Genomic DNA, 27484 nt, shown 5'->3' with positions numbered 1-27484 from the left:
CTCAGTCCTGGTTTGCACTGCCGGCTGAGCTCTGCCTATTTGCTGCGGGTCTGTGCATGTGTTCAACTGAGCCTTGCCGAGGATCTTTCTTAAGGTCAGCAGTTTATTTTATTTTGTATCTTAATCCCAGCAGAATTATGACGCATGCCAGCAGGAGCATTCACGGAAAGAATGCTGACCACTCATCCCATTGTCGGAGAAAAGGTTTTGACTTAATGACATCCTCACTTATTTTTCCAATCTTGTAATTAGTTGGAGCACTTTTAATCAGAGCACAGAGTGCAGGGACACGTGATTGGTTTTTGGTTGTAATAACTCTTCTGCACTGTTTCTAACAAGATGAAGCTTGCTGGAGTCAGATATCAGCATGTCAAAGAAACTATGAACCAAGAACCCCCCAAACAGCAGACGCACCAAAACTCAGTGTGCCCCTCACAGCGGCCTGGCATGAATCATCCTTCACAAAGCATGTGCCTGGAAACTGGGCCAGCAAGCAGCTCTCCTTTAACCGAAAATTAAATTCATACCAGCAGCTATCCTCGCTGAATCTCAAGATACGGAGTACAGAAAGCAACCGACTGCTCCCTCCAGAACTCTGTGTGTGGCCATTTTGGCTGGGATCCCCCTTCCCTCACCCAACCCAGGGTCTCTGCGGTATCCTCAGCCCCAGCAGGCCTGCGGAGCAGAAGCCCCGTCCAGGAATCAAAGTTGGGTCTGCATGAGAGCGCCCAGTACTTCCCCCGAGCCCTGGCATCAGACCAAGTCTGTGTCCCTCAGTGCCGTCCCCAAGCTCCAGGAGAAATCTACTCCTGTCTGGCCAGGGTTAATTCAGGGAGTCCTGAAACATGTAACTTAGCAGCGACAAGCAGGGGTACCTGGAGTTAACACTGACTGTGCAGTGTAAAGACATCAGTTTAGCAAAGCTTCACACACTGCACTGATAACATCCAAAAAGCGTGCACACTGCATGCATAACACTGACAAGGATGGCATGCTGCACCGATGACCCTGAAAAGGCACCAATTTTACCACTTTAGTTGATGCTGGTAGCCTTCCCCGGAGCACTGAGCCCATACAGCTTGGGTACATTCGTCTACGTTTTGGCTCTGATCACATTGGAGCTCACCTGCAGGTCTGACCAGGACCGTCCTGCTCCTCACAGCACCCAGAGCAGTGTGGGAGGTGCAGGAATAGCTCCCTTGGCTGCCTGGCATCTCCACCTGCTCGTTGTCCTGCCGTGACTGGGTAATGATGAGGGAGCCGTTGGGGAGCATGCGAAGGTGCTCCTGCTCCACCAGGAGTGCCCCATCCTTCCTCCAGGTGATGTTTCTGGGTTGGTCAGCGACTCCCAGGCTACAGTCCAGCATCAGGGCATGGTTGGGCTCCAGGACTGCTTGCCCTGGGCCAGCACTACAGCTCAGCTCCAGCGACGTCATCTTTCCTGCAAGACAAAAGCAAAGGCTCAGGGTAGACTCTGGAATGGAAAGGAATCAGTCAACTTCTGCGAGACGTTCACCACCGGGAGGTTTCAGGTTTAAGTTACTGGTGCCATCAGCAGAAAATTATACAAACGGAGGACTCGTCTTACAGCGTTTTTATTCTGAGAATTTCCAAGACCTCGGAAACATGACGGCAGTACAAAGACCGTGTGGCCTATCTGCCCAACAAATTTACCTTTACAATTCAATCTCTAGTTCAAACCTCAGTTTTTAAGCTCCAGCTCTTATGGTCTAAAAACTTTTTTTTTTGCAAGCGGACAATTTCCTCAGTAACTCAGGCGCTGGTGCTGTCATTCTTAGATTAGTGCAATGCTTTATTTTTCGTCCTGCCAAAACTGACCATGAAAGCATTACGGCGAATTCAAAATTTGGCGGCCTGTACTTTACAAGTACAAATCTCTCCTGTTTTAAGCAATTTGCATTGGTTCCCAATTTTTTGGCGGATTAGGTTTCAAATTTCGGTCTGGTTTTTAAAGCTATTCACCTGGGTGTTCTTCCATTACAGGCCGTTCCCATCCGTCGTGCAGGGAGATGCTGATTAGTGATTGCCATCTAACACAGATTAAAATCTCCGAGAGACTGTATGTATGGGGTGCCAGGACTGTGTCTCTAGAATGAACTTCCTGATTCTCTAAAAAAAGAAACTGACCTTGTGAGATTTAGGAAACAACTTAAGATGTATCTTTTCACCTTGGCTTTTGGCTCTGGCACGATTGATGCTGGCCATGGTTTTTGGGATAGGGTGGACGTAGTTTGGGCATGATTATGTATATTCTTTTTGTTTGTTTATGATTATGGAATTATGTATCTCAATCTGTTCCTCACCGAGAGTTTTGGATGAGCAGGTTATAACATTTTATAAGTAAATAAAATTGCCAGCACTCCCTCAGAGATCCCCTGTGTTTATCCCAGGCTTTTCTAAATTCAGATTCTGTTTTTGTCTTGACCACCTCCACCCTCTCTATAAAGAAATATTTCCTAAGATCACTCCTGAGTCTGCCCCCTTTCACCCTCATCTCATGACCCCTCGCTCTAGAGCCTTCTTTCCATTGAAAAAGGCTCACCCCCTGTGCATGGAAACCTTTGAGATATTTGAATGTCTCTCTCATATCTCCATATCATGCCCGCAACCTAGGAGTCATAATTGACAATGAACTATCCTTCAAGAAACACATCACTGCTAAAATAAAAAGACGGATATCACAAACTCATAACCCTAAGACGACCAAAACCTTTCCTCTCCCAGAACAACTTCAGAACAGTCCTTCAACTACTTATCTTCTCCAACCTGGACTACTGCAACTCCCTGCTATTCAACTTACCTCTCACCACCATCCGACCACGCCAAATCCTTCAGAATACAGCCGCCAGAATACTCACTGGAAACAAAAAACACGAACACTTATATCACTACACTAGCTCCCAATAAAATTCCGAATAGACTACAAAATTCTATCCATATTACACAAAATAATATATAAAAAGCAAACAAACTGGTTAAGTGCAGCAATAAAACTACTCTCACCAAACTGAAACCTCCGATCAACTAACAAAGGTCTCTTAAAAATTCCTCCTACTCGATCCAAACAACTTACCTCAACTCGGAAAAGAGCCATTTCCCTAGGAAGTCCCAAACTCTAGAACACCCTCCCAACCGAACTTAGAGCACAACAAAATTTAAAAACCTTCAAAAAAGAACTAAAAACATGGATGTTCACCAAAGCCTACCAAAACACCCAATGACTATTATTACTTCCCTCTCTACCTGACATTTGTAACCATGTGGAACCAATGTAAGCACGTAATATAACATGTATAGCTCAATATCCGAACTACTTTTATAACGTCCACAATAACTATGTTAACACTCGCACGAATCTTTTGAACAGTCTGTTAAACATCGAAACTTTGTAAACCGTTGTGATGGCAAAACTGAACGACGGTATATAAAACTTAATAAATAAATAAATCTCCCCTTCCCTCCAGGGTGTACATGTTTAGGTCTTTAAGTCTCTCCCCCTATACTTTAGAAGGAAGACCGCTGCCCATTTTAGTAGCCTCCCTCTGGTCCGACTCCATCCTGTTTATATCCTTGTGAAGGTGGGGGTCTCCAGAACTGTACTCAGTATTCCCAGTGAGGTCTCACCAGGGTCCTATACAGGGGCAATATCACCTCCCTATTCTGCTGACCAGTCCTCTCCCCATGCAGCCAAGCATCTCTCTGGCTTTTACCATTGCTTTATCCACCTGTTTGGCCACCTTAAGATCATCAGAATCACCCCCCAGATCCTTTGTGCTTAGAAAAATTTCACCTTCAATACTGTAGCTCTCAGGTTTTTGCATCCCAAATGCATTACTTTACATTAAATCTTAGCTGCCAGACCATAGACTGTGCCTTAAGCTTAGCTAGATCCCTCTTCATGTTCTCCAGTCCTTCCTGGCTGTCTATCTTGTTACATATTTTGGTATCATTGACAAAAAGTCAAACCTTTCCCAACAACCCTTCTATTATATGACTCACAAAAATGTTGAAAAGAACCGGTCCGTGGACCAATCTCTGAGGAACATTGCTAGTAACACCTTTTCTTAGAGTGAACTCTGTTTATCACTACTCTTTGTCGCCTCCCACTCATCCAGTTTCTAACCCACTCACTCACTCTAAGGCCCACACCAAGGACACTCAATTTATTTATAAGTCGCCTCTGCAGAACTGTGTCAAAGACCTTACTGAAATCCAAGCGCACTACATCTTATGCTCACCCCGATCTAACTCTTTGGTCATCCAGTCAAAGAAATTGATCAGATTTGTTTGACAAGATCCACCTCTGCTAAAACCCTGATGCCTCGGATCTATTGGATTCCAGAAACTGCAGTATCCTCTGTTTTAGCAGCGATTCCATTAATTTGCTCACCAGAGAAGTCAGACTAAGTGGCCTGTAGTCCCCAGCCTCCTCCTTCCTTCCACTTTCATGAAGAAGAACCACATCTGCCCATCTCCGGTCCTCCGGAACTACTGCCGACTCTAAGGAAGCATTGGAAAGGTCACCAGCGGAGCTGCCAGGACATCTCTGAGTTCCCTTAGTACCCTTGGATGTACCCTGCTATGTTATCTACTTTAAGTTTAGTCACCTCCTCATGAACACACTGCTCTGAAAATCGATTGAGGTTTACCCCACTTCTAATTTTGTTTGTTTTATGTGGTCCTGCTCCGGGCCCTTCCACATATTCCTCCCCTTCCCCTCTGAGTCTCACAAAGCTACTTTTGTACTTCCTTCTATTACCAACGTAGTTAAAATAAAAGTCTTGTCCCCCCCCATTTACCCTATTTGATATTTTTTCTTCTATTTGAATTTTCGCATTCCTGACTGCTTTCCCAGATATTGCGCCTGCCTTCCTCTTTCTGTGATCTCTTGTAGTCTATGAACGCAAACCTTTTCAGTTACTTCTTTAGAAAACCATAACGGCCTCTTTTTCCTCTTCCCTTTACATTCCTAGCAAAAAGATTTCTTGCTCTTATGATATCACCTTCTAGTTCCCTTAGGTTTTCCTACCCAGCTAATGACTCCTTGAGATGCTCCCCCATTTTAATAAAATTAGTTTTGCTGAAGTCTAGGACTCTCGCCTTAGAATGAATCTTCAACTCGTGCGTCCTAATACCGAGCCACACTGGATCATCCATTACAACATCAGAGATACTGTCCCTGTCGGTAAGCACCAGGTCCAGCATCTCCCCCTCCCATGTGGTTTCTGTTACCACTTGATAGAAGAGTTCTCCCTGCAGAGAATGCAGGATCTCCCGGCTTCATGAAGACACCACAGCCGGGATGTCCCAGTCAACATCTGGCGGATTGAAACCCCCTAGCATAGCACATCCTCTTTCATAGCAATTTTGTGAATATCCTCCATGAAATCTCTGTCCATTTCTTCTCTCTGTATATTACCCTGGGAATGGATCTCCCCTGTAGGTACATCCCAGACATGCAGACTGGCCCCTGTCAGGGCTAGCATGCTGGGCTGAATGGAGCCTTGGTGCCATGCAGGATCAGACTACAGATCCATTCAGCCCAGCATCCTGTCCGGATCTCCAGGAAGTACTGGGAGATCCCAATGGTCCTCACTCCCGGGGTAGGAGATGGCCAATGTTAATGGAACTCATCCACATCTTTTTTTTTTTTTTAAACCCAGCTGTACCATTAGCCTTGAGCCCTTCCTCTAGCAACAAATTCCACAGCTTAATTGTGCACGGACTGAAATAAATAGTCCCCTCAGTTTGCTTTTTTGATCAATACAAAGGCTCATTGGATATATTTTTGGTTCGCAAATAACTCATCTTTTTTCTAACGCAGGCACACGGTCTATAAACCAGACAGAATTTCTGATCCTACAGGCTTAAATAAAACAAAACGTTTAAACAACCTTAGGCTTATTAGCAAATATGTTTCTGGATTATTTTCTAAGTCTTGTTGTGAAGGAGGAGCTGAAGCCCAGTTCCTGCCAGCAAACCTCCGATCCCCGACTAGCCAGGCTGGCAGCAGCGACTCTTCATCTCCAGCTCCCACACCCGAGGCAGCATTTTCAAGGCAAAAATCAGTGCCCGTCTGTAGAGTGAGTTTATCAACCTTGGACTGGAGTCACACGGCTCCCTGCTCGGCCCCTATCCCAGACTCTCCATCAACGCAGGCTCTGGCCAGGCATGGAAGAGGGGATTAGTATCGGGCAATTTCAAATAGCATTCTTTCTCCATTAAAATGTCCTTCATTTAAGCAGATCTTTCACGTGCACAATAATAATTATATCTAATAGGACTAGGAATTGGAAGGCCCAGGTTATTCGTTAATGATGCCAGGAAATGTCACCATCTCCCCTTTAGAAGCTTTCATTCAGCTCAGGTGCCAGAAACAAGCCACCAGGCCACCAAGTACCTTGCAATCTCATTATATACTTTCCAAAGAGATTTTACATTAAAAGTCCGTTTTCTATTCTGGGTAACAAATCCATTCTTCTGCTTTCATTGCCAAAAGAAAAGTAAAAAGAAAAAACAAAACAAAAAAAAAATCCCCCGTATGTAACCAAAGCTGCCAAGGTAGCCAATTCCAGGAGAGCGACTGTCGGCCAGTCCTGGGTTTCTGACACCCTGGGACCTGCAGGAGTTGATGTCAGCGGCTCCAGTCAGGAATGATAAATTGCACTAAGGACTGGATGCAAGTTCAAAATCAGGTCTCTCTCCTGGAACTCTCTGCCGCTCTGTGTGATGCCCGAGGGCAGGGCAGGCCATGGGCGCACGCCAGTGAGTGAGAGCCCCGCAGCACACGTCAATAAATGCCCCAAGAGAGAGAGAGCAAAGTGCAGCCGGCTTGCTGGCCTGAGACACTTCCAGAGCTGACCTCACCTTGCCAGTCTTGGCAGGAAGAGGGCTTTCCTCGAGAGCAGCTGCTGCAGGCTGGAGCCAGGCCAGCCCGCCTCCTCACCCACCCAGATCTGGCACCATGCACCTCCTGGAGCTGCAGCCAAAGGAAATCTTCCAGACGCGACAGCAGCCAGGGAGCATCGCCCTGGGTGAGGGGGGGCACCTCCTGCTCCACCGCGACGGCGGCCGCTGGCTCTTAAAACCTCCCTCCTCGACTCACAACCATTGCAGAGGGAAGAGTTTTCAGCAAAACGCGCCAAACCCCGGAAATGCAAGCTCTCAGACCAAAAACGGGGGGAATTTAATGAAATTCTCTCTCCTGGTGGATGAATGCAGGAGTGCTGCGACGTTAGCTTGCTACACAGCTTTAGTTACAGTTTCTGCACAGGGGGCGGAAGGCAGAAAAGAGCCGTGAAAGGGCCCGGCTTCTGGCTGCTCTTCATCCTCAGGTATCCGGTTCTTCGCCCACCAGGGGGCCTCGCCTAAGTCCCAGCGGCTCGGGTCCCTCACGGGCTCCTCCTGGGGGGGACCGCGGGCTTCCAAGGGTGAAGCCTTCCAGGGTCGTCTTCTCAGCGCCGCCTCCCGCCTGCGACGTCCACTGTGAGTCCCCTCAGTGCATCTCCATCCGTCTCGGCCGACTCGAGGGTCCACGTTCCTAACAGTTAATTCTGTGAATGACGCGGCTGGAGGAGGAACGTTCCTCACCGAGGGAGACACATTCAGGAGTAAAGCCCTGCAAGTCCCCAGCTTCCAGAAACTCTGTGATCCCAACGGCAAGGAACCTTCAGCTGTGCTCATATCACTCCCCAGGCCTGCAGTGTGAAATAAGATTCTGCCTCCTCTTACCAAGAGGCAGGCATCGGTAACCTTTACAAGCTCATCACATTACAAACTTGCTTGCAGTTGCTATGGGTATCTCTCGGTGCACCTATTGTGAATCATGTCCTTACTCTTACACCCTGCCAGCCACTGCCGAGCGTGTCCTCAGATTGCAAGAGCTGAAAACAGAGGAGACTGCGGCAGCAAATCTGAGGGCCTAGGGGCTGAACGTGCTCCGAAGCAGGAATAGCCCTAACCCCGGGCTTCACTTTCAGCCACACAGGCTCCCACTGTTTACTATTGGAGGTAAAAAGATCCTTTTTACGTTCTCTCTCTCTACAGAAAATCAGAGGAGCTCTGCTGCCTTGTTTTCTTTTATTCTACCAATGGCATAGTCAAGTTTCAGAGCTCGATAACCCCTGCTTTTAAAGAGAGTCAGTAGGGCTCACCCCTCCCCTCTCATGCACACCTCACCCTCACATCCCGTCTCACACGCAAACAGGAACTCCGCATGCCACAAAGTCACCACTGCCCGACGCAACATCTGGGCTGTGCTCTCAGCACCTTGAAGCAAGAAGAGACCCTAGCGATGGCTTTTGTTGTAAGAGCTCCTTTCTGCGAGTAGGGATCATTACGCTCGCTGCCTCTTCCTGGCTACAGCATGCGCCCCGCAGTAATGCACGGGCAGCTTGTAGGGCACAGAGAGCAGATACCCACTTTCTGCAGCCCACGCATTGAACTCAGCCTTGGTCTTCTCCCCAGGCTGAGTGTGCACCGAGCACTGGCTGTGACTTACTGAGTGTTGGGAGGAAGGGAGGAACTCTGGCAGCCACGGTAAGGAGCTGAGCACACCACCCCCACCTCCCTTCTCCTAGTCCCTTGTGATGAGTTCAGCTGTGTCTCCATCCCCTCTCTGTGTTTTAAAATTTGGAAGAGAGACTTGCTGGGATTTTCAGAACTCTTCCTTTGGCCACGAGTCATCTTCATGTTTGCAGGTGCGCCTTTGGTTTGAAAAGGCTGAGAAACACTGTAGTAACTGTTACCACACACAATACACATGCAACCAGAATCCTGCACGCGTATGTTCCACCCGGCCTATCAGAGAATCAACTGCACAATATTTATTGAGATTAATCAAAACAAAATGTTTGCATTTTCATTCTTTCGGATGTGCCCACTGGAACTGGAGGTTCCCTCTCTGGGTGTCTTGGCTGGTTGAGTTGCCTCCAGTGTCTCCTCTTCTAGCCAGAAAAATATAGGGTTGTGAGGAGAAACATAAAAATCATTTGTAAAAAAAAAAATATAGTTAAAAATAATTCATCTCCGTTAGCTCTTTGTAGAATTTGATGATGAACATATCAATATTATGGAATGGTAGAAGACAGTAACAGACAATGATTACCTTCCTAACACACTTCCTAAGTAACCAAATAACAAAGCCATGCAATGTAAATGCAACTCTGATAACGTACAGTAAGCGTCAGACATTGTAAAATAAAATGCTCAGTGACAGAGGAGCAACAATACATCAGCTGAAACATACAATAAATTCATTCAGAAAGCACAGCAATGGAAGTCAGCTCCAAAGTCAAGGATGAACGTACTAATTCCCTGCCAAGAAAAGATGACTTTATAAAAGACAAAGAGCAATCACAACGCCCAAGTACACCTAGGATTGAAATCACAATGGGGAAAGGAAGAGAAGAGAAGAGAAGAGGAGCAGCATTCCCAACCCCAGAACTGTAAGCAAGAAAGTAAATGCCGCACTTCCTGCACAGCCAGAGGGGCTGACACCAGCCACCCTGCGCCAAACAAAAACAGAGTCCTGGAGGCTCAGATCTCTCTGAAAGACATAAAAATAGGAATCAGACATGAAGATGTGAACACATCGCTGCAATCTCCTGAAAGGATGGATTATATGCAAAGGCCCCATCAACCCTTGCCACCACCTGCAAGAGGTGAAGGTGCAGAATGATCTGACCCCATGGCATTTTGCCCTCACTCCAATACTCCTGTGGCCTCCTCAAGTACAGGATGACAGGCCTCGGTGGCACAGAGTCCGCTGCCGTGGCTGGGTGAGGGGCTGATGGATGTTGGCTACAATTGGCCATTGAGACCTTTTAAATGGAACAAGCTCACCAGTGGGGCAGAGCGGTCAAGGTCTAATTTGTGTTCATGCTTTTCAAAACATGTGTCAATCTATATCTCTAGACAAGAACATGCCATGTTGACTAAGACCAAGGTTCATGGAGCCCAGCATCCTGTCTCTGACAGTGGCCAGTGGTGTTCCCTCAAAACAAAAAAAATTACTTGTGCCTTATGAGGGTGCTCCTGTGACGGGCCTATATTTCTTGGATCCTCTGATGTTGTAGTCTTCGTTTCCTCGTGCTGCTTCCAGCCTTCATCCTCATCCACTCCTCCAGGCATCACGAGTGGGTTGTGTAGGGTGCCTCATGGCACAAGGCCCACCTTTAAGTCTGCTGATCTCCGGAAGGTCCTTGCTTTTAAACGTCGGGTCCCACTCCTGGTTCTGCGTTCTTGAATCATATTCCAGGTCTTTGGAGGGCCTTGTTCTAGTGTCTGTCCATGTCTAAGAGTCAAGCCCAGGTTCTGCTCCACATTCGGCGTGGTCTGCGACCAGCTCACAGGCTGTGCAGGGCACGCTGTGGCACAGGGCTCTATCTGCACCTGAACCAGAGTTCCTTGTCCCCAATGCCTTTGTCATGTCCTTGTCCCAGAGTCATCTTCCGTCCTCGACCTCCATCTGTGCTGACACACTAGCTGCTCCCAAGCGGCAGGTCCAAAAGAGTTTGAGTGGCCAGAGGGCTACCCAGAGACCAGCATTGTGTTGCTGGGTCTCACTCCTGTGCATACAAGTACAACGGAAGTCCAAGTGTTCAAAGTCTCCAAGTCTGTCCAGCCCATGCTCGGATGTGTCTCACCTACCCACGGTGCGTACCTTGGAGTCTTGCCCTGGGGTTGTGCCGTAGCCCAAGGCTCACTCTCTCGTGCAAGAGACCGCACTCACAACAGGAACGGCTCCCTTAGGAAGAAAGGCTGAGCAGGTTAGGGCTCTTCAGCTCGGAAGTTTATAAAAACGTGGAGTAGGGTGGAACAGATATTTACTTTTTCAGATAGTACAAGGACTAGGGGACACTTCATGAAGCTAATGAGTAACAGATTTAAAATACATTGGAGAAAGTATTTTTTCTTTAAGCGGTATGTGGCAGAGTCCCCCCGTTTTCCCCTTTAAACCTGTGCAGGACCAGTCTGGATGTCTGGTCCACCTTACATCCCACAGAGGGAGAGAGAGCTCTGTGGGCAGAACCCTGCCGGCCAGGGAGAGTCCTGAGGATGGGACCAGCTGGGATCAGGAGGCCCCTGTGTCTCCAGGAGAGGCAGCTCCTGTAAAACTATTCTGACCCAAAAAGGTAACACAATATGGTTTTCGGAACATAACTAAATGTAGCCAACTAGATATACAGAGATTACTCATTATTGTGGGCCACACTGAGGACTGACAGGTTTGTACTGGTCTTGCATATTCAGTGTCAGTCTGCATTTGATCTTCACAATTATATCCTATGGAGCCAGGGTGAAAACGTGCTTTGGAGACAGTGCTGAGGCTAGGGTGGCGGCAAACAGGGCAGCTGTCCCTTGTGATATATTACAAGGAGCGTCAGCGTTTCTCTCTAGATCAGGCAGCCCGTAACTTGTCACAAATAGATTAGCAACATGCAGAATAGTTCAAATGAAATAAAGTTTCTAAAGGTGGTTGCAAGCAAACGCATCCCCCAACATGGCCATGTTTCGCCTATTGGCTTCTGCAGGAGGTTCAAAAGTTGGAGATACCGCGGGGGCTTACATATATGACTAAGTGCAAAAAGCAACACTTCACTCACGTTTTTTCATTATTTGAAATCCTATTCTCTGGCTATCTTGGAATTTATTATTTTTATTAGTATGGTTTTATAATTATATTTCTTGATTTTATTTGGTGTTTTATGGTGCTGATTCTTTTTTATTGTTGCACTACATAATACAGTTGGACTTGTTGCAGTTTCCAGTTCACTTTTTGTCTGCAAGTTTCTATTTGTACTTCTGTAATTGGTGGGGGTCTGTCTGTGCTCTGCATGTGAAGATTCTGGTAGCACAGGGTGGCCGACTGCTGCTTTGTGAGCTTTATGCACTGGCTGTGGCATCGTGTGGGAAGGGGCTGCTGCAGGCTACGGGAGGGCTGGCAGCAAGCACGAAAGGTACATAATGTGGCAGTACTGCGGCAGGGGCAGCACTCACCGAGTGAGCAGAGGAGCAGCAGCACAATAGCAGAGTGTTGTGTGTGTGTGAGAGAACGTGTGTGAGAATGCATCTGCGAGTGCATGCACGTCTGCATGTGAGAGTATGTGTGTGCACATGTGTATGTAGGGGAGGGGGGATGCAGAAACAACTGGTCCTGGCCCTGTTTGGTGGGTTTTTCAGTGATGTAGTGTGGGCAAGCATTTTCGGCATCTTGCCCTTCATTAGCACTGGTGTTGCAGGCTGACCATGCCCCAAGCACTACTTGTAAGGGACAACAGTGTCACTCCACCTCTCTGAAACGATGCAACGAGATTCGGGCACATTGTAACCAAACCAAGCCGTGCCTGCTTGGTCCCACATGCCGCATTAGTTGTTCAATGTCAAGATTCGGTTTTCCCCTTCACAATTTGGCTGCCCCTTCTGAATATCTGGACATGATGGCCTTTATGGGAACAGAGTCTCATGTCCTGACTCGCAGGTTAGCTTTATACAATTTTCAGAATGAAGTATTTAGTGTCAGACTCGGCTGCTGTCAGAAGATGGAAAATGAAAGCTCTTTTCTTCTATATTTTGGAGCTTAATGTGCTCCAGGAATTCAAAGTTGAGGGGGATGACCAATAAGATCCAGGTCACAGGCTGCGCCAGAACTGGACTTGTAGGTCCAGTGTTTCTACAAAAGGCAGAAGTAGAAGACCCGAGATGCACTAGGGATAGAACCAGCCTGTCCCTTGGATAATCGGCGCTGTAGATCTGCTGCTGCTTTATGTGGGTCTGCGATGCTGATCCTGGGGGTGGGGGGAGAAGAGTGCAGCCTGGAGCCAGCTGGGAGGCTGGCACCTCTGTCAGAACAGATGCTGTGTAATGACGCGTCAGCACAAAAGATGCGCTACCTGAGAAATGCTATGTAAATGCCAACCTTGGCTTCCTTCAGTGCTTCGGTTTATGATGCTAATTTAGAAATTGCTCATGTGCCATAAAGGCTGTGTAATGAAATCAGCTAACGACTAAATCTAATGTTGGCTGAATGAAAAGATGAGAGAGATATGAATGAACATCCTCAGAGGAACCTGGCTAATCGCAAACCTATGTGTTGAGAGATTCTTTGAACTCGTTGAAGACCCTTTAAAATCTCACTGACCAAGAATGTGATGCCCATTCAATAACCCGAGCATAGAGCACCCCTGAGAGCCCTTTGAATAATCCGAATTATATACAGAGCATAGAGCACCCCCGAGAGCCCTTTGAATAATCCGAATTATACACAGAGCACCCCCGAGAGTCCTTTGAATAATCCGAATTATACACAGAGCACCCCCGAGAGCCCTTTGAATAATCCGAATTATACACAGAGCACCCCCGAGAGCCCTTTGAATAATCCGAATTATACACAGAGCACCACCAAGAGTGAAAACACCACTTAAATAACTGTTTGGCGTGCAGCCTCAGTTTACTTTGTTGCTTTCTCTCATAGGGGAAAGAGCAGCCCTCACTGGTACAAGGATATTAATAAAATGCTGGCTCTAAGTAGCTGCGAGCGTGGTGCCAGACCCTGTTGCTCACAGCCTAAATTAGCATATTCACAAATCGCATAAAAGATGCAGAAAATTACAGAGAACACCAACTATGATAAAGGGGGTGCAATGGCTTCCTTATGAGAGGGGATAGAATAGAGGGGTGAACAGGTAGATAGAGGCCAAGGTAGGGGACACTCCATGCAGTTCTAAAACAAAAATCGGAGAAAGTGCTTTTTCAGTCAGCAGTGCAATCTGTTGCCAGAGGATGTGGTGAAAGTTAATAGCATAGCTGGGTTTAAAAGGTGTTTGGTGACATTTCTGGAGGTCAGATCCAACAGCCCGTATTAGCCAGGCAGCTGTGCAGATCGGGGCCGGATTTAGGCACAGGCAACAGAGGCACGTGCGTGGGGTGCCAAATTCTGATGGTGCGCAAAAACCGGGACTCCCCTGCTGCTCTGAACCCTCCCCCCCGCGGGAGCTCCCCCTCCTCTATCTGTGAATGCCCAACAGGGAAAGGATCTTCCAAGTGACCTGGACAGGTTGCTGGGCTCGATGGAGCACTGGCCTGACCCCGCACATCTACCCCTTCTAGGCAGGCTAAGCTAACACTCCTAAAATTACAACATATGAGGAAACAATTTAAAACCCAGCCAAACAGCTTAATATAACCCGACTCGTGTCCAGTTCCAGCCCACTGACCACAGCTGTAATATCACAGCCGAGGCAGGGCAGTGTCCGTCCTAAAGCGCCAGAGGGCAGACATCCCTGCCACGGACCCCGAGGGACAGGAACATTCCCAGATCTTAAACACCTGTGTGTCTGCCTGGGAGGCCAGAGGAACATCTGGCGGATACTCCAAAACCTTCTCAGCCACATCCATACGAACATGTGCCCGAGTAGGGGGGAAGAGAGGGCTTTAAAAATCTCCATTTCAATCAGACCCGTTATCAGAGGGAACAAATCAGCCCACACCAGAGAGAGACACAGACTCGGATTAGTGGCCATCAAGGACTATTTAAAAGTTAACAAGATTGTAATGAGCTGGACCTTCGGATGGATGGCCCTGCATCTGGCACTGCTTGGCATGGTCTGAGTGCTCCTGCTGCCACCACTCAGTGCAGTGAGCTCAGGTCATGGACGGAGGACCCTGGGGATCTCCTCGTGGTGCTCGTCATGTGCCGAGGACTGCTTGACAGGACACAGGATCTCCTGACGTGCTCGAGTGATCTTTCCCATGCGCCTGTCGGTGGGAGCGAGAGACCGCTGGACAGGACAGGGGGTGAAGCAGTGAGTGGTAACACTGTTACTGCAGACCAATCCTTCCTGTCCCTCCGCTCTCCAGAGCGAGCATCATTAAACACTGGATCTCTTCCGAGATTTAATTCATTGCTCCTTATTAACCCGGCACTGGGTGACCACCCCTCTCGATATTCCCCAGCTGGGCTCTCAGATCCGGCCCAGAAGACACGGGTAGCTTCACCGCCCAGACAAAACAGCTCAAAGTGGACATTAGAATCACCAGCTGGCTCCAGCTGATTCTGGCCAGGACGATCCACTCCTGGTTTTACCACAGGAGATCAGAAGTCCAGGTCCAAAGAGTAAAAGCAGTCATGGATCAGCCCGTCCTGAACCACAGGCAGCAGCTGGAAAGTCCTGGTTCACGTGCTCAAGGCGTGCAGGAAATGAAACCCTACACTAGGATTAGCTTCTAATCAGAATCAATTTGAAACCTAATCACTCCCTTGTGCGTAATTCACATCAGATATGAAATGATAACGACGCACGTCTGCCAAGGACAGAACATCGGTGCTTGAATGGCTTCAGCCAAGGTCCTTGCTGCACTCCAGCGCTGGCCCAGGAGGTCAGCGCCATTAATAAAGATTAAAATGTTCCAAATTCTGTGAGCCTTACTCATTACTGGGAAGTTCATTAGCTGCTTTGAGCCCGGCCCTTCTCTCTGCATGGGTGAGAGCTCATTACATGAATGAGTGGAAGTCACAGGAGTCCGTCCAGGCTGCAGAATATTTAAATGGGAATCATTTCAATGCTGAGTGACCCTGATCCTAGAGGGAGGCCAGAGGTCAGCCTTGGCTTTGACAACCCTTCTAAGGCCTGGAGTGCTGATTGCGTATGGAAGAAGCTGGGACTACAAATCCCAGAATGCACCGAGATGGAATCATCATCATCCTGCACTGGCTTCAGCTCTCTGTGCACCTGGCAGCTGTGCAGGTATTTGACTCTGGGTTTCTGGACGTAAAAGCGATGGAAAGATGTGGAGATTATGCAGCCCAGGCGCTATCATGCCACTAGTAATGGGTCCTTTACTGTGGTGCAACGTTTTCACTGCTCCCCTGCCTCCGAGTATAATGGGATTACGCTGCTGCAGAAGAGGAGTGCGCGAGCTGAGAAGGGCAACTTCCAATGTTCCCCTTGATGTGAGATTCAGAGGAATTGTGGGTTCTTCCAGTCCAGGTACCAAGAGACTGCTCCTAGGTATTTGCCAGGAGCCACCTGGGAGGACGACTGGAGCACAACCTCATTTACAGGCTCCTCCTGTGAAGAGCAGAGCGGTTCATGTGAGTGCTAAGGAGCAGGCCTGATGCACCAGGGCTCTGGGGGTTATTTTCTTGCAATGCAATCACTCATCCATCAGCGGGAGCAAATGCTGTCAGCAACCGGCAAATCCTCCGTGCAGGAAGCCAGCAGGGCTCGAGGAGGCAGCGCTCTGAATGAAGAGGAAGGGTTCGGGGAGTCCGAGAGACTGGAACAGTAACCCAAAATATCTCAAGCTGCTCAATGATTATTCATGGTCCCTCCCTGCGAGCTTTATCTCAATGACAAGAGAGTTTGGCATCACCCCAAGGGCCGGTGCAAGAATATTTGGTGCCCCAGGTGAACCTTCGGTCATTCACTTACGTCCCCCAACTTATTGGCGGCAGTGGCTCCAGCACGGCGCTCCCTCCTACCGGTGGCAGCTGTGGCTCCAGCACGGCGCTCCCTCCTACCGGTGGCGGCTGTGGCTCCAGCACGGCGCTCCCTCCTACCGGCAGCAGCAGTGGCTCCTGCACGGCGCTCCCTCCTACCGGTGGCGGCTGTGGCTCCAGCACGGCGCTCCCTCCTACCGGCGGCGGCTGTGGCTCCAGCACGGCGCTCCCTCCTACCGGCGGCGGCTGTGGCTCCAGCACGGCGCTCCCTCCTACCGGCGGCAGCAGCGGTTCCAGCTCAGCGCTCTCTCCTATGTGGTAGTATTGGCTCTGGTACGTTACCCCTCTGGGCCTCATGCTGGTGAGATTTTGCCACCCCCAAATTTTTGGCACTCTAGGCACCTGCCTAGTTTTCGTAACGGAAGCACCAGCTCTGCCTCTCCCCTCACCCAAATATACAGAAAGTGCAGCAAAGCTTCAGGTTGTATTGCTGGATCCAGGAGGGGGCAGTCGCTATTCTTAGTGCATGTTAAAGGTCAGGCTGCAGTGCCAGCTGCTGGGGACCAGGTCTTGGGTTTCCATTTTCTGTGCACAGACAAGATGTGCTGGGGCTCTGGTGACACAGAGCCCTCTGGCATAGTGCCAAGTGTGGCACAAAGTGCAAAGGGCTCGTTCCATGAGAAGCCATCCAAGGCCACCCACAGATAAGCAAAAGACGCAAGCCTGCAGAGGCCCAGCGTTCACCCTGCCAGCTATGCACTGACCTCTGATAAATTCTGTAAGATAACAGCCAGGAATCACATTAAAGGAGCAGCACTGCTTCAAACAGTAACCTGCCTCTTTCTTCAGTCTTATTCCTAGGTCTCCTAACTTTCTATCAGTGTTTGGTCCTACTATATTTTATCTCTTACATTTTTACATTCACTGCAATAAAAGGTGTGCACCTTATATAATGTTAACAGCTCTTGTATAAAAAAAAATTAGAAAACCCTGCGTTTGTTTACTCTTCAGCTGCTCATTGTGTATTCCTGCTTTCTATGAATCAATGCTCAGTACAGCAACACCACTCCGGTTATTTCTGTTACTCCACACTCCCTAGGTGGATTACATGAAACAACAAGTAAGATACGTACAGAGATGTCAACAATGCAAGGAAGATTTCTAGTAAATATATACAAGAAGTAGGTTCGTTGGATATAAACTGCAGATATGAGAGTGAGAGAGAGCGAGAGTCTATTTAACACAGGCTCAGGCAGCTTACAATATAGTGTTCATCTATAAGAACATGCCATGCTGGGTCAGACCAAGGGTCCATCAAGCCCAGCATCCTGTTTCCAACAGAGGCCAAACCAGGCCACAAGAACCTGGCAATTACTCAAACACAAAGAAGATCCCATGCTACTGATGCAATTAATAGCAGTGGCTATTCTCTAAGTCAACTTAATAGCAGGTAATGGACTTCTCTTCCAAGAACTTATCCAAACCTTTTTTTGAACCCAGTTACACTAACTGCACTAACCACATCCTCTGGCAACAAATTCCAGATCTATGGATATCTATGGACACATGGAAAATAGCCAGCAAAACGTAATAGAAGAAACTTGACATTCCTTATTGGATCACCAAGAGAAGGGATCGGAGGAGAGAGGGAACCCGCTGCAGGGGCTCGTTTGGAAGCGCCAGACAGGTTGATAAAGATCCAAAAAAGACCTCAAAAACCACACTCCCTTCTTTAGGCTTCACATAGAGGACTGCATGTTGTGCTGACGACGCACTGTAAACCTTCTGTATGCCGAAGTATTTAGGGAAATAACACGTTTGGGTGTATTTTTTAATCACTGTTTTTATGAGACCTTGTCTTGATAATCTGGTAAACAATTTAAAGATTTTTCTAAAATATTTTGCTTACAAATTGGGTTCGTTAGTGTTCCTGTTTTTCCCCAGTTATTCATCGTACACATATATCTGTATACACACATACAGAAGTGAGCCCTGTGGTCAGGAAAGTAACACCACGATTATGTTAATCCATGTAAAATTCTCTTACACAAACTTTATTATACAATGTCAAAAAATATTTCTCCTGTCATTCAAAGTGCTACAAAGACTAGGAAAGAAGGAAGTCCACACTCAGCCTACTCTCATCTTATTGTTATTTACAAGATATCCTGGATTTGAACTTGTGTCTGTTTCTTTTTCACTGGAAGTGTTTTATACCTGCTTTGCTGTTGGTTTCAGTAAATGCTTTAAGGTACAACATTTGTTCTGGTAAACTCTTTATCTAGCATGTGCAAAGCATTATTTGCCAGACTGAAGCTCACTTCCTCCTTTCTCTGAGGAGTTTGCTTGGCCTCAGCAGTTCCCAAAGTTGTGCCCCGTTATCTACAGAAGACCCCAGAGAAGGGGCTGCACTTCAGCAAGGCATGGGAGAATCTCTTTTAAAACAGGACAGACCTGTATAATGAAAGCAGGACACCTGGCCACCGCAGAGGAGGAGGAGAGACTGGCGAGGCTGAACTGTGAAGCAAGAGGAGGATGGACAGGAAAGCAGAAAAGTAAGAACAGAAGGAGCCCCAGAGCGATACAGAATGGATGTTTTGGAAAGGAATTGGCAAGTTGATTGAAATTTGATACAGAACTTATCCTTGACTGTTGCAGGGAAGCAGGGACATCGATTGGAGCAAATTGTGCAACCTCTCACACTTCTGCTGAAAAGGAGAACAGATGCAACCCAGGGCTCGGCTGCCCAAACAGAACCTGTAGGAAGTGCAGAGCAAGACCCGGCCCCGGGGTTCCGGAGGGAGTCGCAGTCTGTGGCCACGGACGGACAGACGGGCGGCTGGGCCAGGTGGGAGAAGCAAGACCACACCGCAGCAGACCCAAGGCAGCTCAGCCCAAGAGAGGAGGCAAAACAGTGCTGAGTGCAAGAGGGAAGAGAAGAGCCAGGAATGAAGCTGCAAGGAAATTCTGTACCCAGCCGGCAGGGCCGGAGAAGAGGCCTTGACCTCCAGGACAGTGACAGCTTCCCGGAGGGGGGGACCAGGGACCGGCACACAGAGCCATGGAAAGGAAACAGGCACCCAACAGCCTTTAAAAGCTGCTTGAAGCAACCCATGGCCATCTGCCAGCCCTCCCTCACATCCCACTCCAGCCCTCCCTCACATCCCCTCTCACACTCCCTAACACATCCCCCAGCCCTCTACCAGCTTTCTCCTCACACATCCCCCAACTGCTCTGCTGCCACCCTCCCTCACACCCTCTCTGCCAGCCCTCCCTCACACCCTCCAGCCCCTCTCTCTGCTGCCACCCTCCCTCACACCCTCTCTGCCAACCCTCCCTCACACCCTCCAGCCCCTCTCTCTGCTGCCACCCTCCCTCACACCCTCTCTGCCAGCCCTCCCTCACACCCTCCAGCCCCTCTCTCTGCTGCCACCCTCCCTCACACCCTCTCTGCCAGCCCTCCCTCACACCCTCCAGCCCCTCTCTCTGCTGCCACCCTCCCTCACACCCTCTCTGCCAGCCCTCCCTCACACCCTCCAGCCCCTCTCTCTGCAAGCTCTCCCTCACACATCCTCCCCTTAGAGAGCCCCAGACCACGCAGTCATCATCACACCCCTGCTCACAACCAACCAGACAATGCTGGGCTGAAGTTTTGTGCTTTAAAGGAACCGCGTTTCCCATGCCTGCAGCAGGAATCGGACTCCCAGCCCCAGCTCCCCAGAGCATTGCTCAGTTTTTCTGAAAGAAATGCAGCATTGTTACCCCACTTTCTCCCCAAAACATACACACGATTGTTTCTAAATTCAACTGAGAAAAACACTCGGGCAGGAGCCTTGAGAAAGCTTCCTCCAGCAGCTGATCCCACTCCCAGTTCATACAAGAATCCCCCCCCACCCAAGGGCATTGCAGCTCTGCCTGCTCCAACCTTTCAACTCTGGGGACTGAAGGGGGGGGGGGGGTACATGTGCTATGATTTCGACACCACTAGACCGTCCTAAAGTGTGCAGGCCGTGTGCCTACCCTTAGGGGAAAATGGAGTATCTAACATTTTAAAAGAAATAAAGAGAGAAACCAGACCCCAATAAAACTGCCCCTGGGGCCACCTTAACGAAACGCATGAGGCAAAGTAGAATATGAACAAAACCAACTAGCGCAATGCACCCCTGCGAATGAGACTCCCCTTACTCCAGCTCTAAAGAAAGAGGATTTAAACAAATCTCATGCAGCAATCGGAGCCCGCAGCCTCTCCAGGACTTGGGCGAACAAATCATGCTTGAGGCTGCGCCAAGCCGCCTCTTTGCCTGCGTTTTTAACCCCCGATGCATCACATTAGCTTACTGCACCGGCAATTAAACTAAAATCAGCTTGTATACACAAAAAATATTCTGATCAGAGAAAGCATTTTGTGTGCACGTAAATAATATTTCATACGTGAAAAACCTGCTTTTTTGTGCAGATAAAATCCGGTCTTACAGGTCTAGGCAGCAGAATTCCTGCTTTTGCCCATGCACTAACATCAGCCCTGGAAACGTTCCCGCACCTTGGACTAGGAGCTGAATTTCCAGCGCCCCAATACCCAAATCAGCGAGGGATTTCCAGCGCTGCGCGCACCTTTTCTGCATGCAGGACTCCTTGTTGCATCGACGGTAAAGTTTACGCACAACTGAGGGTTAAACTATGCGCCATGCCAAGCGCACCTTATCGCATTAACCTCAGAGTGTAAGCTCAGAGGGGCTGGGATTTATTGTACCCTTTGGGGGTATCAGGCAAGGAGGTGTAAAATAATGACATGAAGTAGAAATCCTCCAAGAGCTGAATAAACCTGGTACTGGGGCAGGCCCTGAGAGCCAGAGGCACGGATGTGACCACGGGGCGGGCCCTGAGGTCCTGCTTTGCTGCTCCACAGGAAGGGCGAAAGCCGAGCTCTGGTGGACATGGGTTGCTGAAGATAAGAACATAAGAGCATGCCATACTGAGTCAGACCAAGGGTCCATCAAGCCCAGCATCCTGTTTCCAACAGTGGCCAATCCAGGCCATAAGAACCTGGCAATTACCCAAACACTAAGAAGATCCCATGCTACTGATGCTAACTTGATTATATAGCAGTTAATGGACTTCTCCTCCAAATACTTATCCAAACCTTTTTTAAACCCAGCTACACTAACCCCACTAACCACATCCTCTGGCAACAAATTCCAGAGTTTAATTGTGCAGTGAGTGAAAAAGAATTTTCTCCAATTAGTTTTAAATGTGCCCCATGCTAACTTCATGGAGTGCCCCCTAGTCTATTATCCGAAAGTGTAAATAACAGATTCACATCTACCCGTTCTAGACATCTCATGATTTTAAACACCTCTATCATATCCCCCCTCAGTCGTCTCTTCTCCAAGCTGAAAAGTCCTAACCTCTTCAGCCTTTCCTCATAGGGGAGCTGTTCCATCCCCTTTATCATTTTGGTTGCCCTTCTCTGTACCTTCTCCATCGCAACTATATCTTTTTGAGATGCGGCAACCAGAACTGTACATAGTATTCAAGGTGCAGTCTCACCATGGAGCGATACAGAGGCATTATGACATTTTCCGTTTTATTCACCATTCCATTCCTAATAATTCCTAACATTCTGTTTGCTTTTTTGACTGCTGCAGCACTCTGAACCGATGATTTCAATGTGTTATCCACTATGATGCCTAGATCTCTTTCTTGGGTTGTAGCTCCTAATATGGAACCTAACAAGGGTTATTTTTCCCTATATGCATCACCTTGCACTTATCCACATTAAATTTCATCTGCCATTTGGATGCCCAATCTTCCACTCTCGCAAGGTCCTCCTGCAATTTATCACAATCTGCTTGTGATTTAACTACTCTGAACAATTTTGTATCATCTGCAAATTTGATTACCTCACCCATCGTATTTCTTTCCAGATCATTTGTAAATATATTGAAAAGTAAGGGTCCCAATACAGATCCCTGAGGCACTCCACTGCCCACTCCCTTCCACTGAGAAAATTGTCCATTTAATCCTACTCTCTGTTTCCTGTCTTTTAGCCAGTTTGCAATCCACGAAAGGACATCGCGGAGGAGCGGTTAGGGCATGCACTGGAGAAGGGATGGCTTGGTGCACAGTGCGACCTGCTGAATAGTGAGCAGAACTAAATTAAACTGCTTGTCAGCCCGCAGACAGAAATGCCAGCGAAAGCAGAGCGGGTAAGGTCATTCCAGGCTTTACTGTGAGCTTCAGCGGTCCCTGGCCAGACCTCTACCAGTAAGGAAATCACCACCCAAACCCTCAAGTGGATGCATGAACCCTACACTGGGAGTCTTAGTATAGGCCTGGCTATAGTGAAAAAAATGTCAGTCTCAGAGAGGCCCAAATTCCCCCAATTAATGTCTGAGCCAGAAACAAGAGCTATCACAGCTGTTAAGCAGCAACGCCTGTACACGTCTTCCTTTTTATTCAGCAGGCACAGGGTAGGCAGAGAATTATCAGCACAGGCACCTACCCCAAAGAGCTTACAGTCTAAATGGGAGAAGCTTGAGGACCAGGGAGTGGGCTACAAGCAGACTCCTGTGGAAGAGGAGCGGGTCAGGCGTGTCCTGGATAGGAATTAGATGGAATAATGTTTTCAGTAAGATAAGCACAAGGCTTTTCCTGCAGACATTAAATGTGGGCTGGGTAGGTTTTGGGGGAATCTCTGACCCGGATTCCTCCTCCCCCCCTTTGGGCTGAGAAGAGTCAGAAGCAGTCGGGATGCCAGTGAGCGCTGCCAGCACACGGGACTATGCTGGCGCCCGGGCAGAGCTGCACTCCCCACCAGGGACAAAGACAGCGGAAGGGGAGAGAAAAGGAAGGGATAGAGAGAAGAGAGCGAGGAATAAGAGAAGGAGCAGAGAACCCGTTTTCATTTATTTTCCGTGAAAACTGCATGGAAGGATTCAGAGCAAAGCCCCCGGAGCTGCCTGGCTCTCTGTCCTGGGCTTTCATAACCACAAAGAGCAAAATCCTTCCCCCGGGAGGGGAGGAGGATGCTGTATCCCGCATTACAAACACACAGAGGGGAAACCCCATCTCCTCAGCAGGCCGAGCTCGCACACCGCCCTTTCCAGCTCACCCTCCTCTCCCTCTGTGCCCGAGAGAAAATCGGAGCTAGACGGAGCTGGAGGAGGGAGAAGAGCCGGTGCCGGTCCTGAGGTTCTTCCAGTCCTCACTTGTTCCTCTGCAGTTTCCCCTCCTCGCACATGGCTCCCACTCCCAACCATGGGGCATTCACGGCTGTCCTACAGCTAGATCTGGGGGGGGGGGGGAGAGAGCAGGGGAGAGAGGGATGTAGGAAGGGAAGAGGAGGGAAAGGGAGTCGCAGACCTTCTGTATAAACCAGGCAGCACATGGTCTTCACTCCGCTTCCATTAGTTCCACAATCCTATTGTGAGACTCCTTGCATCAGCAGAGCCCGGGAACAAAAAGCACTGACATCTGCCAGAAATGGGAAACCTCATTTGGTGCTTCTTAATTTTTCAGCATCGTCCAGCCTGCCACAAATACCCCGGCACACTCCGCAGCAGATGCCCCCCACCTCCTCCCCAATTCTGAAACAGTAACCCAGTAATGACAGCAGAAAAAGCACACCTAGTCCAGCCAGCAAGTTTCCTATGGCAGTAACTGCCGCTCCCTACAGGTTACCCCCATGTTAATGTTAAGGGCACTAACTGCCTCTCCCTGCAGGTTACCCCCATGTTTCTGTTAAGGGCAGTAACTGCCGCTCCCTGCAGGTTACCCCCCATGTTTCTGTTAAGGGCACTAACTGCCGCTCCCTGCAGGTTACCCCCATGTTTCTGTTATGGGCACTAACTGCCGCTCCCTGCAGGTTACCCCCATGTTTCTGTTAAGGGCACTAACTGCCGCTCCCTGCAGGTTACCCCCATGTTTCTGTTAAGGGCACTAACTGCCGCTCCCTGCAGGTTACCCCCATGTTTCTGTTAAGGGCAGTAACTGCCGCTCCCTGCAGGTTACCCCCATGTTTCTGTTAAGGGCAGTAACTGCCGCTCCCTGCAGGTTACCCCCATGTTTCTGTTAAGGGCAGTAACTGCCGCTCCCTGCAGGTTACCCCCATGTTTCTGTTATGGGCAGTAACTGCCGCTCCCTGCAGGTTACCCCCATGTTTCTGTTATGGGCAGTAACTGCCGCTCCCTGCAGGTTACCCCCATGTTTCTGTTATGGGCAGTAACTGCCGCTCCCTGCAGGTTACCCCCATGTTTCTGTTATGGGCAGTAACTGCCGCTCCCTGCAGGTTACCCCCATGTTTCTGTTAAGGGCAGTAACTGCCGCTCCCTGCAGGTTACCCCCATGTTTCTGTTAAGGGCAGTAACTGCCGCTCCCTGCAGGTTACCCCCATGTTTCTGTTAAGGGCAGTAACTGCCGCTCCCTGCAGGTTACCCCCATGTTTCTGTTAAAGGCAGTAACTGCCGCTCCGTGCAGGTTACCCCCATGTTTCTCTTAAGGGCAGTAACTTGCGCTCCGTGCAGGTTACCCCCATGTTTCTCTTAAGGGCAGTAACTGCCGCTCCCTGCAGGTTACCCCCATGTTTCTCTTAAGGGCAGTAACTGCCGCTCCCTGCAGGTTACCCCCATGTTTCCGTTAAGGGCAGTAACTGCCGCTCCCTGCAGGTTACCCCCATGTTTCCGTTAAGGGCAGTAACTGCCGCTCCCTGCAGGTTACCCCCATGTTTCCGTTAAGGGCAGTAACTGCCGCTCCCTGCAGGTTACCCCCATGTTTCCGTTAAGGGCAGTAACTGCCGCTCCCTGCAGGTTACCCCCATGTTTCCGTTAAGGGCAGTAACTGCCGCTCCCTGCAGGTTACCCCCATGTTTCCGTTATGGGCAGTAACTGCCGCTCCCTGCAGGTTACCCCCATGTTTCCGTTATGGGCAGTAACTGCCGCTCCCTGCAGGTTACCCCCATGTTTCCGTTATGGGCAGTAACTGCCGCTCCCTGCAGGTTACCCCCATGTTTCCGTTATGGGCAGTAACTGCCGCTCCCTGCAGGTTACCCCCATGTTTCCGTTAAGGGCAGTAACTGCCGCTCCCTGCAGGTTACCCCCATGTTTCCGTTAAGGGCAGTAACTGCCGCTCCCTGCAGGTTACCCCCATGTTTCCGTTAAAGGCAGTAACTGCCGCTCCGTGCAGGTTACCCCCATGTTTCCGTTAAAGGCAGTAACTGCCGCTCCCTGCAGGTTACCCCCATGTTTCTCTTAAGGGCAGTAACTGCCGCTCCCTGCAGGTTACCCCCATGTTTCTGTTATGGGCAGTAACTTGCGCTCCGTGCAGGTTACCCCCATGTTTCTCTTAAGGGCAGTAACTGCCGCTCCCTGCAGGTTACCCCCATGTTTCTCTTAAGGGCAGTAACTGCCGCTCCCTGCAGGTTACCCCCATGTTTCTCTTAAGGGCAGTAACTGCCGCTCCCTGCAGGTTACCCCCATGTTTCTCTTAAGGGCAGTAATATTAATCAAAACCAAGCAACTGTCAAAGCTATAACAAAGTTACTGCTGGCGACGTTTTTACAGCCCTCCTGATACTTCTTATAGTGCTGCTGCTTGAAGGTGCTTTGCCTCTGGACTTAGCAGTCCTGCACTTTCCCCCTAATGTCTGCGAATCAGCGCCCCGGACTGTAAAAGTCGGGGGCCCAGCGCTGGCTGTCATCGGAATCCCAAAACCTTGTACAACTGTACAGTGCGACGTCTGGTGCCAACGTAAGAGCCCCCCTGGCTCCCAGCATGGGCTCCTCTACAAATACTTCTCAGCGAGGACCGAGGCGCTACAAATGCGAGCCGACGGCAGACGGACGGACAGCTCCGCGCACAGCTTGCACGTCTAACAGCCCTGCAAGGAGGAAAGTTTCCTCGGGACAAAAGGGCAGAGCTCCTCCATACAGCACCCCGCAGCCAGAGAGGGGGTCCTGGGGCTCAAGGAGCCAGCACCCCAAAAGAAGAAAAGCAGCCCCCCCCAACAACTCCAAGAAAGGTGCCGGGGGGATGTTACCTTGCAGCAGCAGGAGCAGCGGCAGCCAGCGCAGGCTCCCCAGCGCCATGGCAGGACGCCCCAGGGGAGCCCCCTCACGGGGGGAGCAGCCTCTCCCTCCACCCCGTCGCCATCTTGTGCAAACACTCCGGCTCCTCTCGCTTTACTTCCAGCCACCTTTTTTTTTTTTTTAATGGATTTTTTGCTGCCACCTCCTGGCCAAAGTTCTTTGTCCAGCTTTGCTGCTCTGCAGGCCCTGGAGCCCCTCACCTGCAGGCTGCCGTCCAAGGTTTCTCACTGCTCCCTCCCCCCAGGCCCGGGCTGGCTGCAGGGGTAAGGCTCGCTGGCATCTCCTTTGCACGAAGGTTTTCTATAAAATCCAAAGATTTGCCACCTCTTCTGGGACCCCCGCACCTGCAGTGCTGTACACGTGCACGCCCCTCCCTTCTCTACTCAGAATAAGGAGTCATGGGTGGGCAAAGGTGCACGACTCAGCCGTCGGGACCCCTGTGGTGAGAGACAAGGGGGCAATTAGCACAGGAAGCCTGCTTGATGAGAAAGGGTAAAAGGCAGGCGAGAGGCCGCAGAGTCTTTACCGTGAACCGGGCAAGAAAGCAGGCAGCAGTGCGGGGGCTCCCGTCCCACTCACAGGGCAGCTCACGATGACCATGGGGGGCATCGTAGGGCTGTGGTGGCTACAAATGATAAATAAAAGGCTCCTGGGGGGGAGGGCCGCACTAGCAGCACAGGTGAGGTGGGGTGGGGTTGGTTTTCGGTTCATTTAATGAAAGTTCAACAAAATTCAGCTGAAGTTTGTTGAGTTTACAAAAAAGTGACATTGTTGCTATTCTATTTAAATGGAAATTTGGAGCCTTCATCAGTTTGTTGGAAGAATACATTTATGATAAAAGTGATAAAAAAATTATAAAAAAAATAGCAAAACGGACCTGAGACCATAAAGAGAGTCTGGTTGAATACCTTGACCCCATGAGTAGTGGTCCTATAAAAATT

At 49.4% G+C, this 27484-nt stretch overlaps 1 protein-coding gene across 1 annotated transcript in view; it reads right to left on the bottom strand.

Moving 5' to 3' along the window:
• The window catches only part of LOC115082577 (immunoglobulin superfamily DCC subclass member 4-like), a 39496-nt gene extending 12781 nt beyond the window's left edge, over nt 1-26715 (bottom strand). Inside the window, exons 1-2 of the mRNA XM_029586795.1 lie at nt 26495-26715; nt 1127-1441 (exon numbers count right to left, since the gene is read on the bottom strand). Of these exons, the coding sequence (XP_029442655.1) occupies nt 1127-1441; nt 26495-26543 (364 nt within the window). The 5' untranslated portion in view covers nt 26544-26715. The remainder of the gene's footprint in view (nt 1-1126; nt 1442-26494) is intronic.
• Nucleotides 26716-27484: the final 769 nt, after the last annotated feature.

The sequence above is a fragment of the Rhinatrema bivittatum genome, unplaced genomic scaffold (genome assembly GCF_901001135.1).
Source record: "Rhinatrema bivittatum unplaced genomic scaffold, aRhiBiv1.1, whole genome shotgun sequence".
Classification (NCBI taxonomy): domain Eukaryota; kingdom Metazoa; phylum Chordata; class Amphibia; order Gymnophiona; family Rhinatrematidae; genus Rhinatrema; species Rhinatrema bivittatum.
This window is presented reverse-complemented; position numbering and strand designations above follow the sequence as displayed.